This window comes from Penicillium solitum (genome assembly GCF_028829755.1).
Source record: "Penicillium solitum strain IBT 25940 chromosome Unknown utg000009l_segment0_segment0, whole genome shotgun sequence".
NCBI classification, from domain to species: domain Eukaryota; kingdom Fungi; phylum Ascomycota; class Eurotiomycetes; order Eurotiales; family Aspergillaceae; genus Penicillium; species Penicillium solitum.
Genome location: NW_027072128.1, coordinates 3438456 through 3452842, shown reverse-complemented (window position 1 = coordinate 3452842; position 14387 = coordinate 3438456). Strand labels below are relative to the sequence as shown.

The 14387-nt window shown below is 49.7% G+C and overlaps 4 protein-coding genes across 4 annotated transcripts; all 4 read right to left on the bottom strand.

The window, feature by feature from the left end:
* Nucleotides 1-26: 26 nt before the first annotated feature.
* On the bottom strand, nt 27-1613 carry N7455_012398 (uncharacterized protein; the record flags this gene model as incomplete). The annotated part of the gene is made up of 6 exons (XM_040952627.2): nt 27-50; nt 125-289; nt 340-644; nt 826-1025; nt 1099-1248; nt 1525-1613. 6 exons carry the CDS (start codon nt 1611-1613, stop codon nt 27-29), a joined length of 933 nt encoding a protein of 310 aa, XP_040816722.2.
* A 716-nt stretch (nt 1614-2329) lies between these two features.
* On the bottom strand, nt 2330-2521 carry N7455_012397 (uncharacterized protein; the record flags this gene model as incomplete). Its single annotated transcript, XM_065606881.1, has 1 exon — nt 2330-2521. One exon carries the CDS (start codon nt 2519-2521, stop codon nt 2330-2332), a length of 192 nt encoding a protein of 63 aa, XP_065460047.1.
* Nucleotides 2522-2982: 461 nt separating this feature from the next.
* N7455_012396 (uncharacterized protein) lies at nt 2983-8163 on the bottom strand (the record flags this gene model as incomplete). Its single annotated transcript, XM_040952752.2, has 2 exons — nt 2983-3413; nt 3481-8163. The coding sequence occupies 2 exons, from the start codon at nt 8161-8163 to the stop codon at nt 3267-3269; spliced, it is 4830 nt and encodes a 1609-aa protein (XP_040816775.2). The 3' UTR covers nt 2983-3266.
* A 1991-nt stretch (nt 8164-10154) lies between these two features.
* Nucleotides 10155-12165, bottom strand: has1 (ATP-dependent RNA helicase HAS1; the record flags this gene model as incomplete). The annotated part of the gene is made up of 4 exons (XM_040952512.2): nt 10155-10409; nt 10471-10731; nt 10788-11509; nt 11583-12165. 4 exons carry the CDS (start codon nt 12163-12165, stop codon nt 10155-10157), a joined length of 1821 nt encoding a protein of 606 aa, XP_040816760.2.
* Between the last annotated feature and the right edge of the window lie 2222 nt (nt 12166-14387).

The window sequence follows — 14387 nt, the reverse complement described above, 5'->3', positions numbered from 1 at the left end:
TTGCTCTAGGGGGATATTTTTTCCCACTAACTCTCCAGCGCAGAGGTCGCCTAGAATCGCAGAAACGGTCAATAATTAACACATTCTATTCAAGGAATAGGAAGAGGGATAGATAATGAATTACCTTTCTCTTTAAAGAATTTTTCGTCAGATTCCCCCGGGCAAGGAAACTTGGTGGCGGCGGACCGAGTAGGCGTATCATTTCGGCAAGATGAGCCCGGCTCCTGTAAGTATGATACTCCGGATCTTGGCCGCTAAACAGCGAACCTCCTTCGTAAAGGTTCCAAATCTGAGAATGTAAGCCTAGAAATTATGCATCAGAAGTATTGGCTCCCTTACCACGCATCCCACGCTCCATATATCAACGCTATATGACCATGGAACTTGCAAGATAACTTCCGGTGCTTGATATATATCCGGCTGAATGTCTTCCGAGTGCTGTTCATCACCCATCACAGCCGAGCCAAAATCGCCGAGGATAGGCGCGCCTAGAATTTTAAGCATTCTGAGCTCGCGGGAGGTATCGATTATCCTTCCATCTACCTCCTTCCTCGGACAGGGATTTTGGAGCTCATTGTTTTCAAAATCACTGAAAACGGAATCATCATCAATGCCGAACATAATGTTATCTGCTTTGATATCTGCTATATTGGTAAGCAAATGATCAAGCTTGGGATCGAGAGGAGAGCACCTGTATGGACAATCTTGCATTGTGTATGCAGATAGTTCAATGCAAGAAATAGAGGGTGAAGCGTCACGGCCAAGATTGGTGTAGGTAGTCTATGTACCTGGTTGCGGAATAGAAAATCCAACACACTCTCTCACAATGGAGGATGTACGAGACATCGGTGTTTGTCTCAGGTCCGCTGACATCAAAGGAGTCCAGCAACGAACTGACATACTTGCGGCCTGGATGTTTCCGGGGAGCCTCTTCGATACGTCTGTATATCTTCAACTCATCGTCCGGTTGCTGCCCCATCAATGTGGACTTTGCGAAAATCTTGAGGATGACATAGCGATGATAGCTGTATTTTCAGTTAGCTTAAGGAGTTGTAAAAAGACAATAAGAATGTGAAGGTGCCAGTGGTGTCTTCTTACTCCATATCACGTGCGAGCCACACCGTTGAGCTGGCTCCAAATTCCAGTTCTCCGACAACTTGATACCGGTCCTTGAGTATTTCCCCTATTTGAGTAGGATAATACCGACCCGCAACATAACCCGGGATGGTTTCTTCCTCGATTGCCTGACTTGTTGATATTCGAGTGAAATTCAGGTTAGTGAAGTTGAGAGGTGTCCATCTTCATCCGAGTCGGGGCAATGACTGAAGAAAAGACGATAGCATTTCTGAGACAAGCTGGTTTTCTTTTGCACGGCGCTATATTTATGTTCGAAATATAAAATATCAAGACAATGATGGGTTTATCCATGGATGGATGTTGGAAGATGGCACCCTTGATCTACACACCGGCCCGGCCCGTGAGCGGAACTAAATTTAGTTTACATTGGCCTCTGTAAAGACATACACGAGATAGGATACGCCCTTGAGACATTCACTACGGACATTCTCCAAAACGAACCAGAGATGCAGTTTGCAGATAAAAGAGTTGATCATTTGAAACAAGTTAACAGCAATAAAACACGAAGCAAAGAACAGAAAGCCCCCGAAAGGCCTTGGTCAATCATCTCTGGCCTCTGCACACCATGTCGGCTTGAATATACCGGATCACCCCAAATAGCGAAAGGACATATGATGGATGCCATTCTACGAAAGCAAGGTTCTGGTCTCAAGTAACACCTGCAATTCCCCCCAACTGTTGAGTCTGCCCCGTGCTAGTTTGGCCATGTTCTTCGAGGATTGTAGTGTCGATGTTTTCGCCAACGAAAAAAAAAGAGAAGAATCACAGTGCATCGAGCAACACAGAGGGGTCGAGATTTGTGGACGTGCTCATGTGCATATGGGAATAGCTCATTGATGATGAATCTATTATGGGCTTCGCTATTCGAGGTGCCGCTTAAAGCATTCTCGATTCGCATGAAATGTTCACCCGCCCGCTACACCGGGGCTGTTTTGTCTCTGGTTCCGTTGACGGGTCCATGCACGAAAGCCGTCTCATATTCTCCAGCCTAAAGTCCAGGTGTTTCATCAAGCCGCACCCCAACCGACGTTTATCGGTATTGTTTCCGATGGCCATTGATCGACGAGTGCGTTCACGAAGGACATTCTAGGCCAAAAGACCTATACTTCCACTTTAGCGTCGATCTGGCGATAATTCACTGTGCAAGTCCAAGGATATCAGAGACCGAAGGACCTGCAAGTCGTGCCACCTATCACACACAGAGGGATCGAAGCGGTGGGGAAGAATAGAGAAGGAAGTCGGGGCAGGGTTCTGAGGCGGATGACATGCTGGGCACGCTCGAGGTCGGGCGCCTTTCGTTGCCGGTTCGCATGCTGCGTTCTTCCAGACGTCCTAACAGGATCAGTCTGCCAATCGGGCTGGCCACATCGCTGCTAAACAGCATCCTATGGGAACGGCAGTTGGAAGAGGATTTTCTTCCCAGACTTTGAAAGACATAATAGAAGAAAAAGGAAAGCCCTTAGGCTTGCTTCAAGTTGGTTCCGAGTATATGATTATTTCGTACCGAGGAGAAAATCAAGAAGAAAGAGAATACTATTTATCGAGGAAGTCATGGCTACTATGTACAATTAAGGAAGCTACAAGTGTTCAGGCCGTAATAGGGAAAGAGCTACCTGGGCAGAAGTTCCCTTCCAATGTTACATGAGGCTTGTTAATATAACCTTGACATCTACAAAAAGCAACACAAAAACGCAAGGTAATTCCACACCTCGAAATCGGAATAGATTATGTCTTCCTCTGCACCACTATCTACACCACAACACAAAAGCTACAAAGAAGAGGCTTAAACCCCTGCGCGCTCACTAGATGCACGAGAGCAACTGCATGCCCGAAAGCAAGACTATGAAAAAAAAAAGCAGAAAACTTGAAAGAGCCAGGGAGGCGAAGAGAAGACATAACTTCCCGCTCATCCCATGGGCCATTGGCATAAAACATGAAAGGGCAGGAAATATTGTAAACATTTAAACACGCACATACACATTGCTCGTAGATTTGGGGATAAAGGAACTGAAACCAGAGTCCCAGTGAACGGTCATAACTGTCGTAAGAAGAATAGGAAGAAAAGGCAAAAGACGCTAGATGGAAACGGAGATTGAAAATATCAACCCAGGGGTATCACAATGCAAGTCTCAATATTGCTCATCTTCGTAGTCGACTTGCACGGGACTGCCTTGGTAGCGGGTTCGCTTGATGTTGCCTGGGCTGTAGGAGCCGGCAGATGTGAGAGGACGCGGGCCAGTTGGCTTGCGTATGGGGGGAGAGCGGATGGCAGAGCTCTGAAGAGGGTGAAAATTAGAATTTGCTCAATTGAAACGGTAGAGAGGGAGCCTCTGGAATACATACTCTGGAAACAGCACGGTCGACGCTGTAAGCTGGTTCCTCGTCATCCGCCACTTTGGGTGGACGCTCGGGAATAAGAGGGCCCGCGTCCTTGACCTTAGGAGGACGGGGTGGACCCGGTGTACGGGTTGCGCGGGAGCTGGTCTCCGAGTAGCCTGCGTCGGAGATCGGGGACAGACGCGTGGCACCGCTGACACCGCTGTTGCGGTTTTGGGGAGGATTGGCTGCGGACAGGCTGGGGTTGGATTCCCACTGGTCTGAGCCAGCGGGAGAAACTGGACCTCCATATATCTGGGCTTCAGTTTCGAGGCGGGACTGGTACCGTCCGGTTGGGCCTTGTCGAGGCTGGGGGTGCTGCAGCTCGAGACTACCACGGTGGCCGCGGTACTTGGGTGCCTCAGACACCTGGGAAGGAACTAATGGCGAAGGGGGTCTGTTCTCATCTTGCTCGTCATCCAAGGTATAAGTGGATCGAATTCTGTCGTCTCCCTGGGGATCATAATATTTGTAGGCGCCATGGGGTGCGAGATCAGACCCAGAGCGAGACTCATCCGAGGTCGGACGTTCTTTGCGGGAGGGCTGGATGCTGTTGCGAATGCCATCGCCCATGGAGGTGGCCGTGGACTTAGACCAACGGGAGATCTTCGGGAAAATGGACGAGCTGCTGGACTTGTGCTTGCGGGCCTTGGGGGTTGTCTCAGTGCTGCGAGCCGATGTGGCCGCCGGCTTGCGTGGAGGCGTGTCAAGGGGCAACGAACCAGACCGCTCGTGATGGGGCGCATCACGGACAGGGAGATGTGAAGTCAGGAACTGGTCGCCATCGTCAAGCTCAAGGTCTTCGTCAACTTCATGGACGGTGCTGACTCGCTGGTCCGAATCTCTGCGTTGTCCATTGGCCGGGCGAGAAGAGCCGGATCCGTAGGGAGAGCGGCTCGTCTCAGCAGGTGCTCCGTTTGGACCGGGAGTCCCGTACCCACTTGGTTCCATGCTTCCCATTCTGGTGACACTGTGAGGGCTGAAGCCATCTTGTCCGGATCGCAGGGCCTCAACCTCGCCAAGCAGCTGCTCGAGCATGCCTTCAATCTTGGTCAAATCGCTGCCCGACTTGAGGCTCAATCCTTTCAGCGCACGCTTGAAGATGCTCTTCCGCTTGTCTTCCTCGTCAGCCGTGTTCAGCTGCCGATTCCGAGAAGCGCTGGGAGGCAATGGCCGGGGACCACCAAGCGCCTTGTGAGTCCGCTCATGTCCCCTGTCGCTAGTGTCCATGATGAGATCATCTTGGTCGGCGATGAATCTCTTCATCTGCTCGAAGGAGGTGCGCATCTCAGCAGCACTTCGAACTAAAGTGACCAGAATCTCAGTATCTCTGGCATTCCGCTGGGCATCCCGAACAGTCAAATGATCCATAAGAGCCACAATATCCTGAGATTGAATTCTCTCGATACCTCGGCCGGTGGCACTGTCGTAGAGTGGCGAACCAACACCATGAGAGTAGCCACTGAAGTGGCGTTCATTGCCAGAGATGAAAGGATCGTCTGCTCCAGCAGGACTATCGAAACTACCCATTCCAGCGGCACCCGCACCAGCAAGACCTCGACTAGCTTGCTTCGGGGTCCCGACGCTGGGAGACATGGGGTTGGCAGCCGAAACATAGCCTTCGTCCTTGGCACCAGGAGGTGTACCAAACAATGGCCGGGGTTGGTTCTCGCCAGAGAGGTTCTCGCCAGAATGGGCAGAGTAGTCATCGCCACCAAAGATATTCTGGGCAGTCTGGTAGTATTCCGCATCAAGCCCTATCTGCTGCTCAGCATTGAGACCCTTAGATCCACCGATCTGGGTATCGTAGTAGTGATCCGCCGGCGGAGACCTTGAATCGTATCCCCAGTGCTCTGCCTGAGCGACACCACCAATGGGGCCCTGTATAATAGACGGATTGGTGTTGATTTCAGACTCCGATTCTTGGCTTTCAGCATCCGCGTGAGGACTCTCCATTTCATGTGGGGCATTGTCAGCCATCATAGCGGAGTCGTCCATGTCCTCGAGGGACTGGGTAACACTCTGAGGGGGCGATGTGGCACCCATGCGGCGAGGGAACGAGGTCTCATCGGCATTGAAAGCATCCTGGCGTTGCTTCAAGGGGCTTCCGCGGTAGACTTCGCTTCCTGCCTTTTCAGGGCTTCGGCTTCGTGGTTGTTGAGCCAGATCGGTTTGCGAGCGGTTCGTGGATGAGATCTGAGATTCAAGGACAGAGGGATCCATCAAGGAAGCGACTGCGGATTCGACGGCTATCGGGTGCATAAATTGAGGGTTAGCAGCAACGCCAGTAGCCACATGGTGGCCTTCTTTGACTTTATCCATGAAGTCAACATCGCTGTCTCCGTCGTCTCCAGAGCGCCTGCTCTGCTCGTCATAGCCGTAGAAGCCATTGTCTTGGGAGCCCTGGCGCGAATGTTCGTATCCGAGCCCAGGTGATTCCTGGCTGTGCTGTTTGAAAATTCCACTCTGGCTGTGTGAGCTGGTGCCTTGGCGGGTGGATCTCGCGAGGTTTGTACTGGGGGCGGATGACAGAGTGTCAATGGATAGTCGAGGCTCAATCTCATGTTTTCCGTCGACTTGCTGCTCGCCGTGGGCCGAGTAATTGTCGTAGTGAGTCTGGGTATGGTCACTCGCAATACTCTGAATGGGGCTCAATCCGCGGCCAGTGGCCTCGTCGTGGTAGTCATCTTCCATTTCGTGATGTCCAGGGTGGGCGGCGTCAAGGAGATTAGCTGCGGCTGCAGCTGCAATTGCCCAGTTACCACCGTCAGTTCCAGGAGATTGGCTCTGGCGGTGTAGGTCACGCTCCGAAGCACTATGCACCGAGATATTATGGTGCGACTGATTACCATGGCGCATTCCGAGCTCATAACGCGAGTCGACAGAATTTCTAGTAGGGGTGCGAGAAGCCGGCGACATAGCCTGCCTCGGTGATCCACGAGCAACGTCGAAGTAGGAGGCCTGCTTTTCGGGAGTGGGACTTGCCGTTCGCTCAGAGAGCAACGAGTTTCTGGTCAACTCGGAGTCAATCTCGCTGTGCATTGGCATTGGCGCAACATTGTGCTTCTGGAAAACAAGTTCGGTTTCGTTGTAGTTCATACTCTCGGTGCTCTTGCGTGAGCCACTTTTCCGGGAGCCACTGTTGCGGCGGCGCTCCTTTCTGCCGAGACTAGAGTTGGAGTCGTGATGCTTCAAAGAAGCCGCTGTGAGAGCAGAGCCGACTCGGGCAGCAGCATGGGCATCGCGAAGACCCTTGCTCCTCTGCCTGCGAATCTTGTCTTGTTCGGTGTAGTCGGGTCGATTGGCCCATCTCACCGCCATATCAGAGCTTTCACTGCTTTTACTTGATTTGCGCTCCGTGTTGCGTGGAGCTGTCTCGGGAGAAAGAACAATGCCTTCATCTTTGCTGTCCTTGTTCAGAACAACTTTCGGCTTCATAACATCCGGCGCACTGGCGTGCTTGGAGAGACGTCGACCTAGCTCATCTCTAGAGCTTGTGCCAGATGAATGAGATGTAGTCATGTCCCGATCGAATTTGCTCTTGTTGGTCATGACCTTTTGGTCCTTCTTAAGCTCCTTTAGCTCTGGTAGTATCAATCTCCTGATAGCATCTTCGACCGTCTCGAGTAATTTGGGGTTGTTAATAGAGGTCTTGGATGCACCGGAGCGAATTGAGTACTGGTCGGACTTATGGTTTGAAGAGACTGCAGATGCGCTGAGAAGACTTGATTCAGGACTGGTGATATCCTCTTCCGCATACTTGTGCTTTCGGCGACGGGATGGTTTTGTTTCGGCTTCGAGGTAATCCTTGCCGCCCCTGCTTTTTTGTTTGCCGCTCGAAGCCTCTTGCGGCGATTCGGTGAGTTTTTCCGCCACACGATGCGCAATTCGTTCATGACTCAAACTGCGACTTCTTTGTCGGTGAGGGGTCTTGAGCAATCCCTCATCTTCAATGGGCGAACCACGCTCCATACTCTGGCTGCGTTTTCGCCTAGGACCCGCCGATGAAGCGTTGATCATGCTATCCGGCGGCATGGACGAAACCTCCGATGACATAGGCAAGTATCGGGTGTCTTGCGAGAGGGAAGACATCTCGCTCCCCTGTCCACGGTTCACAAATTCGATTTCTACCGGCTCGCGACGTGATGAATGATGCTCCTCTTCCTCGGCTGAATTCGACGCAAGGCTGTGGTCATCCGTTGCACCCGAGTCCAATTGCTTTTGTTTTGAAGATGGTGATGGTAGGGATATCCGGTGGGTATATGACGGTTTGCGGCTACCGCTTCCGCTTGATTCGGTGATTTGCAAATGGTCTTTTCTGTCCCTGGACTTTCTCGCCGACGATGGTGTAACACGTACTCGCACGCTGGGACGAGAGACAATGCTGCTTGAGCCTTTGCCGCCCTCGAAATACTCGATGAGTAATGAGGTGTGAGAGTCGTGTTGAGATCGAGACAATTTCTCTTCGCGGTCCCGCTGTCGCCGAGTGGAGACAGTTATGGGGCTACCGTCGTCTGGGATAGAGTACGACGTTTTGTCTGTGCGGCGAGAAATGTCAGTTGCCAGATCTGTGCCCGTTGCGCTATCCCCCGTATCGATGATGGATTCTGTGGGGGCGGGAAGAATCGGTCTGCGGGTATTGACCCCCATGATGGTGAGGCGTCTTTCAACCCAATCGCATGCTCCGTGCTCGACCGAGGTGATGGGAGGATAAGGGGAGTGTTGTTGGGGGGTGATCACTGTTGCTTCGCGCTTGTTGGCACGATAGTGGGGAAGTGACAAATTGTAGGAACTCGAGAAGAGATCCCAAGAATTATTTTGATAGGAGTTGAGAGCGTACCAGCGCAGAGACCACGGAACAGTGGGGAAGAATTAAGAATGTGGGATTAGGGAAGGAGAGAGAGAGAGAGAGAGAGAGAGAAGCAACGGCGGTGCCCAAAGGTGTTGCTGTCGAAGCTCGCCGATCCCTCACATGAAAATATGAGAGGAAAAGGGGAAAGAATTCAAGATCTCTACGAAGTAGGAATGAAAGATGAAGCAAAGGACTGGATAGTCAGGCGAATATCAGCCGGTACCCGAGTTAATTAAGAATTAATTGCCCAGCCTCACCAAAAAAAAAAAATTTGAGAGGCTGGATGTGATGATTGTACATCCCAGGTTCCGACCCGCGTGGGCCGCCATACAAAGAGTACCCGATAGCTACTTGTATTTGTACGAAGAAGGTACATTTAGGTACGCTGTACGGAGTAAACAAACGGGAAACCCTGGGATCCATTCGGGATCGTCTTTTGGTTCCTTGGTTCATCTCCTCTTGACTTAATTTTATATCCCATCTTCAAGATCAGTCATTAACCCAGGTATTCATCTCCCAACCTTGAAAACGCTATTCTGTATAACCTCTACTTCGTGGCTGGGGGGTAATCTTGGCAAATCCAACCCAGCGCAACATACTCCGTACGGAGTACAATTTTCCATCAACACCCTGAAAATGACAAAACACTTCATACCCGTCACACACGAACACACACACGGTCCACCTGCAGTTCTCTGTGAGACCCGCAAAAAGACAAGGCAAAAGAACCGGAACAAGCACACCGTCGCCCAGACGACAGATGCCCTGGAGATCGGGTGATTGGGCCCAGCATCTGCCAACTCATCACACTTGTGTGCTCAGGCTTTCTACCTTACCAACCTCTCCATGTTGGAATGATTGGATTTGTTGGAATGGATATTAAAAAAATGGTTGGCCTATCGCTGGGATATGAAATACACCGACAATATTCAATATTTCCCGCCTTTTGGCCCCAGATTCGCTATCCGCGATCTCACCCTATGACTGGACAGAACTATACGTAGCCCTTGCAAGGGGGCGCAAGCAATTATCATCGAGACTACTTGCGCAGCTGGGAGTTGAGGACTTGCTGCATCTCGTACATTAGTGGCAATCGAGCTGCTTCCAAACTTGGCTCTGTCATTGGCAACCGATCGCTTGGCCTCAATACTGTGTAAGATTGGCATCTTCCAATTGGATCGCTTCGGCGGATATGGGAGGTTTGTAGAACCGACTACATGTAGGTACCAATTATGTACGGAGTACTCGGTTCTTCTGTAAGGATATTCTTACAGTGTGTGGATTTTTGTTGTACATACCCCTTCTACGGAGTATAGTTCTCTTATTCTTGTTTGGTAAGCCCCTCCCACGTGGAAAAAGTCCGAAGTCCACATGGCTCGATGAATGCTTGCTGTGGCATTCCGTGAGAGAAGGAATAAGCCTTATGGCTATCTCACAGTCAAAGGTTTCTTGATTGGCATCTAGATATGTGGAACTGACCAAACGGACCCCAGGCTGACCTCCTAGGCAGAGCGTCTGCCGATTGCGGTTACAGTACTCCGTATGTACAAACCATTAATCAAGGCGCAAGGAGGCGAAAAGAAAATATTAATCCATACAAAGAGCAAGATGCATTCGACTATCCCACCACGAGCCATACGAATATTCAACTCGCCATCTTTCTTATGATTACAGAATAAAGGGACAAAATTGAAACCCAAATAGATATATCCACATTGCTGAACTCCAATGTCCCTAAAATAAATATGCAGAGACAATCGATCGCTTTTGATGTTCATACAGATTGTTCTCAGTCATTGTGCTTCCGCTTGAACTTCAGTCCAGCGCCGTTCTTGGGCTGGCTGCCGTACGTGCGGCGACCTTGCTGCTCCTGCTTCTTATCGCGGCTGAGGCTGGAGCCCAGCTGGATATCAATGCGAGGCGGGGCATTGAAACCGAAGCCCTTGGCAACCTTGACGAGGTCAAGCTTGTTCACGTCGAACACAGTGCGAAGGGAGTGCGAGGCGTATGCTTGGAGATAAGAACGGTAACCATCCTTAGCAGACTGCATAAGTGCGTTAGTATATGAGTAACACATAAATAAGAGGATGGGGAAGATAGCGTACCTTGTTGAGGTAGTAGTTCTGGCCAATGAGTTTCTCCAGCTGAGACTGCACGTTGACAATCTTGGAGGCCGGGAACTCGAACTCCACGACAGGCACACGTGCGTCCTTGAGGTGCTTCAAGAAACCAACCTCGGAAGGTTGGAGGAACATCAGACTGCGACCCTTGCCTTCGGCACCACGGGCGGTACGTCCGACACGGTGAATGTAGTCGCGAGGATCATCAGGAGGATCGAACTGGATAATCCAATCGACAGCGGGGATCTGTAATTTTGAGTCAGTTATGGAATAAACGTGGTAATGCGGGTTGGGAAACATACATCCAAGCCACGAGCAGCAACATCAGTACAGATCAAGGTACCTTGCTTGGCATTGCAGAACTCGAAGAAAGTGTTGGTACGCTTCTGCTGCTTCTGCTTTCCGTGCAACTCCAGAACGGGAAGATCGATGTAATTCAAAAGCTCAGCATGGTACTTGACACAGTTGCAGCTGGAGAAGAAGACAATAATCTTCTTCTTAAGGTTACGCTTGAGGAATGAGAAGAGAAGCAAGAAACGCTTGTCTGCCTCACACACCACGTAGCCCTGTTCCAGACCCGCCACTGTGCTGTGCTCCTTGCTGTGGTCGACGTTAATGTAAAGCGGTCCGGGGCGGAGAGATATCCGGGCCAGATCCTCGACCTTGGTGGTCTGTGTGGCGGAGAAAAGCATAGTCTGACGTTCTTCCTTGGGCAGAATCTTAACGATCTGGCGCATCTCATCTTCGAAACCGACTTCGAGAATTCGGTCTGCCTCGTCAATGACCAAGGTCTTCAGGTTCTTGAAGATGAATCCTTGGGTGTTCTGGAGGTGATCCAGCAAGCGACCGGGTGTGGCGATGAGCAGGTTGACACCCTTCATCAGCTTCTCGGCTTCGGCACGACGGTTGGCTCCTCCGATAACGATACCGTATGTCTGCGAGTGGTGGGCCATAAGTTCACGGGCGACACCGAAGATCTGCAGTGCCAGTTCGCGAGTAGGGGAAACGACGAGAACACCAGTACCTGCATTGAAAAGTTAGACACCAGTCCCAATGCAAGTAACTACTAGATAAAGGTATGGGGCAAAAAAACTTACCGTTTCTGGGCTTGAAGCGCAGAGCGTGCAGCATCTCAATAGCGGGGAGCAGGAAGGCCAAAGTCTTTCCGGAACCGGTCTTCGCAGCACCGAGAACATCCCGTCCAGCAAGCAAAGGAGGAACGGTACGCTGTTGAATCTCAGTCATGGTTGTGAAGCCCATGTCGTTGATACCCTGCATGGTCTTCTCGGAAAGGTTGAGCTCGGTGAACTTCTGCAGCTTGCCCTCGGTCTGGGGCAAACGGACATCTTCCATAGTAGGAAGATCTGTACCATTCGCAGCCTCGGTGTCTTCAGCATCACTGCCCTTCTCTGCATCTACCTCTTCGGCATCTTCAACGGCCTCGGCGTCGTCGCTTTCTTCCTCGGCGCTTTCCTCCTCGGCGCTGGGCGAAGGGCTGACCTTGCGCTTCTTGGTAGACTTCTCAGCTGAAGCCTTCGGGGTCGAAGCAACGCTCTTTTTCGGGGTCACTGCAGGGCTGGATTTGGCTTCCACGGGCTTGGCGACATCGCTCTCTGCTTTTGAGCCGTGCTTTCTCTTGCGCTTGTTGATGGACTTTGCGGTGTCCACGGGGCCAGGCATTTTGTTGATTGGTCCTGCGACAGTGTAGTAATTGACACTGGAACAAAGCAATCAGGGGTTTGTCTCGTATCACCTGGACTTGTGTTTTGCAGGTCTAGATTATTGATCTCTGCGGGCGGAAATCATTCTGCTACTTTTTTTTTTCTGATCGGTAAAATGTGGCAGAACTCCACATCACGTGTTGATAGACTCCATCAGTTGGTGCCTTAATTATAAGGCGGAAAGTATTGACCAGGGTTGACCATCTCCTATGATTTCGAAATCATCACTTGGATGCAGGACTTCAAGACTACAAAATCCACATGTGTTTCAAGTTTAAGGCCACCATATTTTAGAGATTATCGGTGTTTTTTACACCCGGGAACAAATGATGCCGAGCAGGATACGCGCCTGGTGGGTTCCTTCTTTACCTAGTGAAACAAGGACGGAATGTTGGCCAGAAGGCTGTGCAAGCGCCGATATCTTGGCCTCAAATTAGGCAGCTGAGATATTGTGGTATGTATGACATATTTTCAGTGACTGCTCAGTTGTTGCATATATATGTCTTGTGCCAAGGGCTAGGCTTTTTTGTCTTGGTCCAGGGGTATTGGTCTTTGATATGTATGCTTACAGAGTACTCGGTATCATCATCAAGGGTTATACATGGAAAAGTCGCTTTGCACATATTAAGCCGTTTTTACCGTCCATACTCTAGTATAACACCAATAGGGGGGGGGATCTAATCAAACATTGGCTACTTTATTTTTGGTCATTTTCAACAATCTGCTCTGGGGTAGCCTCTCTTAGAAGAAGCAATACTGCCTCAGCATTATAATGTGTCGATATCACACGCTTATCCTTATACATGGCTCCCCATCCCGGGTTTTGCCCGGCTCGAAAGGTACACCATAGTCAGGCGCCGTTCATGTGATAAGAGATCAACACCTACATAATGTTGTAGTCCAAGTCGATCAACCTCTTCGAGTTTGCAGTTGTACATTGTACGGCAATTAGTAATCGAGCAATTTGGGAGGATTCAATCATCGAGAATGAAATATATGCAAAAAATAAAAGTATCATCCTCTTTTGGATCTGTTAAGACTAATCTTGACATTGTGGCGTGAAGGATAATTCCCCTTTTACTAAATGAACTGACTTAAAACACACAACACGGTGCTTACTGAGTGCTCATGTGTTCAACAGGTTAGGTGGGAATCAGACTGCTCAGTTTTACTCATTGCGCAAAACCCCAAAACGGAAAGCCAAGAAGTCCTTGGCGGATGACTTTCTCTTACTAGGTATGTATCCGATGGTTTTAGATCCGGGGGTAAACCTTCCTGATCACTAATATCATACTAGTGAGACGTACAAAGTAACATCGTCGATATAATTTATTCTTAGTCTACCCCAGGATTCTAGAGCCAGGAAGATCATTAGACTCTATTCTTCCCTGATAGATCTAGAACAGCTCCTGCGATAATACATACGATATAGTACACTCCTTTTAAGACGATATAAAAGAAAATAGCATCAACAGACTACATACGTATGTTGTAGGCATGATATAAGGATCGACATGGTATTCCAATCTACCGACATTAGCGTTCATACAATTGCACAGCCTCGTTTCCAAGGTTGGCAAAGGCCCCCATCATCTTCATCCTCTGGTCGGATCATACATGTTTCAGAAATAAAGGAACCTCCATCTGCATGGACCATTTGTGAGCTTGGTATAATTATGTCAAATCATATGCCTTCCCCCTTTTATTATGAATTTGTTTAGCTTGCTTGGTGTGTTCTGCTGTCACCCCCTGATCACCAGAAAGGGATGATCGGAACGATCACGTATTTTTGATGTGCGCGTGATGACGTCTTGATTTCCCGCTCGGCCTCTAATCTCATATAGTACGACATTGTTATACAATCCGTGGCTACAAAGTACCTGGGTACAGTGTGCTAAATGAGATATTAAAACCTCCAGATGTCGGGACCATCGTATTCGGTTGTACGACCCAGTACTAATATGTATTTTCTTAACTGTCAGGCGCTTAAGCCACGGGTGGTCTAGCTACATGGTATTTTTGGGGTCCACTGACATTGTTTGATTCGCTGTTTGATCATTGCATGTCATTGGCTAGAAATCTCTGCCTTCGCTGTAATTGGGTTATTCAAGGTATACGGAGTGCTAATAATATATCACTCTGTTTGCAATTTTATACTTATTCTCGGTTTTCTGTTCCAAT